This window comes from Triticum aestivum, chromosome 5A (genome assembly GCF_018294505.1).
Source record: "Triticum aestivum cultivar Chinese Spring chromosome 5A, IWGSC CS RefSeq v2.1, whole genome shotgun sequence".
In the NCBI taxonomy this organism is placed as follows: domain Eukaryota; kingdom Viridiplantae; phylum Streptophyta; class Magnoliopsida; order Poales; family Poaceae; genus Triticum; species Triticum aestivum.
In genome coordinates, this window is record NC_057806.1 from 694303665 (window position 1) to 694308689 (window position 5025).

At 43.5% G+C, this 5025-nt stretch overlaps 1 protein-coding gene across 1 annotated transcript; it reads right to left on the bottom strand.

The window, feature by feature from the left end:
• Positions 1–3032: 3032 nt before the first annotated feature.
• Positions 3033–3830, bottom strand: LOC123108470 (cortical cell-delineating protein). The gene has a single exon (XM_044530251.1). The coding sequence runs from the start codon at positions 3771–3773 to the stop codon at positions 3267–3269; it is 507 nt and encodes a 168-aa protein (XP_044386186.1). The 5' UTR covers positions 3774–3830; the 3' UTR covers positions 3033–3266.
• Between the last annotated feature and the right edge of the window lie 1195 nt (positions 3831–5025).

Here is a 5025-nt window from a genome sequence, read left to right on the forward strand (position 1 = left end):
GCATGTAGTACACTAACTGCTGGGTCAAACATAGCGTCTCCATGCCGTGTGGCCAATGGAGACCTTTTTATTCTTCATTTCACACGATCGATAGAGATCAGCTAAGCATCGACGTACGTCCAGTTACTGATTCTCTGGATGAATCTGCTGCCCATTTCACGCGCAGATCGATCGTTGTCAAATGGATCGCTAGCTTATCGTTTACCTTCAATCCATGGAACAAGCAAGTTCATCGGCCCTTCATGCAAATAGTCTCGAAGTATGTGCGATGCTGATATTCTCATACTATATATTACTAGTCAGGTTTATTCTAGTATATTTTCCTTGTAGTTTTGTATGGTCGATCAAACGTTCACATGGATATATCTTTCCATGTCGGCATGGTTGCCTAGCTAGCAAGACACACATATGCACGTCGATCTCCATCAGTTAGGCAGAGAAGTTCTAGATATCTAGTTGTACATGTGAGCGAGCGATGTACTAGGATATACTGATGTGGATGCATCCAAAACTTGCTCTCTCTGTCTGATTGAATTTCCCATATATGTACAAATATTGAGTCGGTTCGACTGCTACAACAAGGGGCCATTTTCAAGACTTTGGCCCTAACTAGAGAGTTGACAGCTTGAGATTAAAGAAAGGGAGAGCGTATCTGATCAGTATTCCAGTGATAGAACGGAGCGCAGAAGGCCTTACAAGAACTGATATTTTTAGGATCAGCAGCTAGAGAATGGGCCGTTTCTCACGGATATTGATAGATTTCAGTCTATGTCCATATTTACCTTTTTTTAGTTCACCAAAATGTGGTGTTTTCTACATCGACAAGGAATGCACTTTTGGCCACAAGTTTATATTTCAATATAAGACAACCAGGAAAATTACTATATTCTGGAGTACTTCTTTGAGGCAAATATATATAGCAGTCCTTTTTGTGCCTATACGGAGGGAGTACATATTTTCTCGTGTATGCCCTTCTGTACCGAGGATGCTATGCAAAGAGGGCCAAAATCAAGGTACTGGACTCAATACAATTTTTATTTATTTTCCTGCAAATGATTTTACCATCCTATAAGTAAAAATATGTAAACCTCATAAACACGGAATAGTGTAAAAAAAAGAAGTCCATTTCACTCAAAAATTCCATTAAATTCTTATAGATAGCAGTTCTATTCTTGCAAAGATAACAATTTCTTATTGATCAAATAATTAAATGAGGTAGCCTATTTGTAACACATCCTAATAGGAACAATATTCCATTGCTAGTTGCCGAAGAACAATGTTCCCCCATTTGGAAATACATGTTGTTCTAGAAATGACCAAAGTCAATTTTCAACAACTTTGACTCACAATATGTATGGGAAATATTAATATTGGTTAGCTGAAAATAATATCAGTATATTTGTTGTAAAAATGCAATATTGCAATCTATATAATTTTACCTCAGTATTTGTCATATGAAAAGCAACGATCAAAGTTTCATGTTGGAGGGAATACCAATTTCTAAAATACATGTATTTCCAAATGACTGGAGTATATGATATAATCAAAAGTGGTCAATGTGATACGTGCCATTTTTTTAGGAATTTAAATGATAGTGAATGTCCATGGAATTTTTACAAGGATCATATTTTTTTCTACCAAAAGTTCCGGTGTAGGATATTTCTCTACATAATTTCATCAAGAGGACCATGTTGGATATTTCACTACATAATTTCATTCTTTGAAACTTTCTCTAGTAATCCCCTATCCAACGGGGGACACGGAATCTATGCTAATAAAAACACAAGTTTCTCTAGATAAATAAATAATATCCATAAGTTTCGTACATAAATTTGTATGTACAGATATATTTGGATCATATGATGAGTAGCTATCCCCCGCAAAAAAATGGTGAGTAGCTATTCCTTATTTTAGGTATGGTATCCCCAAGCAGTTAAGTAGTTCTTTCTCTCATGATTTATAAGACACCAAGCTGTGATTGTGAACGACTTCATTGCAGTAGTACATTTCGTTAAACCAGGTATTGTGATATTCTTGGGGCCAGATTTTTTTATCCAAGACACTCTAAACCAGGTTTTATCTTGACCTGTTGCGTGAGACCGTATTGTGAAAACCGATGGAGTCATCCCTTAAATTTTGTTCGGTGTGATGAAGGTAAAATATGTTTCAGATCACCCCAATGATAAATTTGAAGTCGAAGTGTTGCAATCTCATAAATGTCTGGTTCAAATAGAATTTACTCGCTTTAACGTGGAAATGTTTTACAGTTCTATTTATCGACCCCATCATCACATTACCCACACCATCCTTCTGTTTCGATGGATCCATGGTTCTTTGTCGTGCTGCCTAAGCTTTCAAAAAGGATGTGCCAATCATGCTACTAGCAGTTAGGGCAACTCCAACACAGGTCGCCAAACCGCACACCACAAATGCCCACGGACACGTTTGGACGTGTCCAGGGACAGCCAGGCGCAGGGGCAGTGCCATGCCACAGGCAAGCAGGGCCTCGGCCTAGGGTGTGGTGTGATGACCCTTCGTTGGCTATAGGTAGAACAATAGTATTTGGCACCGTGCTGCATGGTAGATACGCTGTTTGCATGAGGTGCGGCTTCAGAATGGCGCCACTTTTCCAATGGAGAGAGGAGACAGAAGGGGCAGAGGGCAACGTGGATTTGTGTGTGTGGGGGGGGGGGCGGGGGGGGGGGGGGGGGGGGGGGTCGAGGTCTTTTTGGCGTTTCCGCAGCCTGTCCGGATTCCTGAAGGCTCCCCTAGGTTTGGTGCAGGTTTGAGGAAATTTGGACGTCTGGACCGTCTAGCCTACTGTCCGCGGACAGTTCGTGGCAGTCGTTGGATGACCAAAAATGTCCATACTATTCAGTGCGAACATTTGCGATCGATTCGGTGATCTGCGTTGGAGTTGCTCTTAGTAACTGGTAGAAAAGGAAAGAAGAGAGACCTTGATTAGAAAGGAGATGTAGCCAATGCATGCGAAAAGGTGTGGATCCGATTATGATCACGGGTCTAGCTAACACAACTTGAACAAACTTTTTATTCCACGTACGTGTACAAGTATGTATATACTTTTACAAATATGCGAATCATCTAGATACCATAACGTACGGGATACAATGATCGATGACTAGCTTATACATACTCAGTGGAACAAAGAAAACGTAAGCATGCATGCATGCACGGGGCGACGAGTACGCATGCATGTACAACATGCATGGTTTGTCATATGTAGATCGATCGACGTATCCATGGATTTAGTTGGGGCAGGTGAAGTCGGCGGGACAGGTCTTGCCGCACTGGTCGAGAAGCAGCACGAGGTCGACGGGGACGTTGAGCTTGATGCCAAGAACGTTGGCCTTGATGGCTGTGCAGAGGCACACGGCTGCGTCGAGGTCGGCGAGGCCGCTTAGCAGTGGGCAGCACTGCTCGCTCGCCGGCACGCCGAGGTTGAGCTTCAGCAGGTTCAGTACGTTGGCGCACGCGCTCAGCTTCAACGTGTTGATCGAACAAGTGCCGCCGCCGCCAGGGGTTGGTACTGGGACGGCCGGCGGGGGCACGGCGATTGGCGGGGTTGGTACTGGGACAGCCGGCGGGGGCACGGCGATCGGCGGGGTTGGCACTGGGACGGCTGGCGGTGGTACGGCGATCGGCGGCGTTGGGACTGGCACGGACGGCGTGTTGCCGCACGATCCGCAACCGTGCGAGGTTCCCACGAGGACCAGGCTCAGGGCGAGGAAGAGGGTGAGCTTGGAGGGCGCCATTGCTACGAAGCTAGTAGCTAGCTAGAGTGTACTGGCTTGTGGCTGAGCTAGGTTGGCTTTGCTAGCTTGGTATGCTTTTCCTGGGTTTCTTGGGGTGTTATTTATAGCTAGGCCGGGGTGCAGCGCCCAAGTGCAACTGCATCGTTCATGTCATGATCATTCCAATTTGACTCTTGCCGCAATTTGCAAAAAATATGCTCAACCACCACTACTAGTACACAATTGTTGGATGTTACGTGTGTACCATTACTGGAGCTTAACTCGTTTGCTAACGAACAGAAACACGAGAGCTTTTCCTAGAAAATTTGATAGAAAAATATAATATGAACAGTAATATACTCCATCCGTTTCTAAATATAAGTCTTTTTAGAAATTTCAATATAGACTACACATAAGTAAAATGAGTGAATCTACACTGTAAACTATGTCTATATACTCTATATATGTAGTTCGCATTGAAATTTTTAAAAAGACTTATATTTAGAAATGAAGGGAGTAGAAGCAGACATAGTATGTATGACATTTAGAAATGAAGGGAGTAGAAGCAGACATAGTATGTATATGACAATTGGGATATATCATGCAGCGCTTCGAGCTGGCTAACCTGATGTTCAGGTCATCAGAGACAAAATAGGAAACTGTTACGTCGTACGTTTTCATTCCATGTGGGCATGCACATGCATGCTACTACCAGCACATGCATGCATGGACGAGTACGCTACAGCTAGCTCGAATTATTAGTCAATCCGGCCCAGTGGGCAGTGTGTGCGCTAACAAATAATCCCAATACTGACAAAAGAATTATACCATTATAGCTAGCTTACAATATTCCTGTGATGGAGAGGGACCTGGCCGTGTGAACAAGGGCTCGTGAAGAAATTGATAACTGTCTATTATGGACCATCTAGAATAAAATTTTAATTTCAGTCGTCTTCACTATTCTTTGGATCGACACCTAATCATCATCACCCCATCTCATTTACATAAATCATACACGCAAAATATTGTTAACTAGCATTGATAGCCTCTAGGAAACATTTTTCTCCTCCCCCACAACCACAAGCGACTCCCAGGTGTCCAGGATTTCCCTGCCTTCCGTCGGCGCTGCGTTGACCTACCTCATCACATCTAGCCTTAGTTCTACGGTTTGCTGGCATGTTTTGGAGGTCTTGGAGGGCTGCTTCGGTCGGAGAAGGAGATGAGAGCTCAACTGGAAGCCTTCGTCAGGCCATGCTTAACGGCCCCGCTGGTG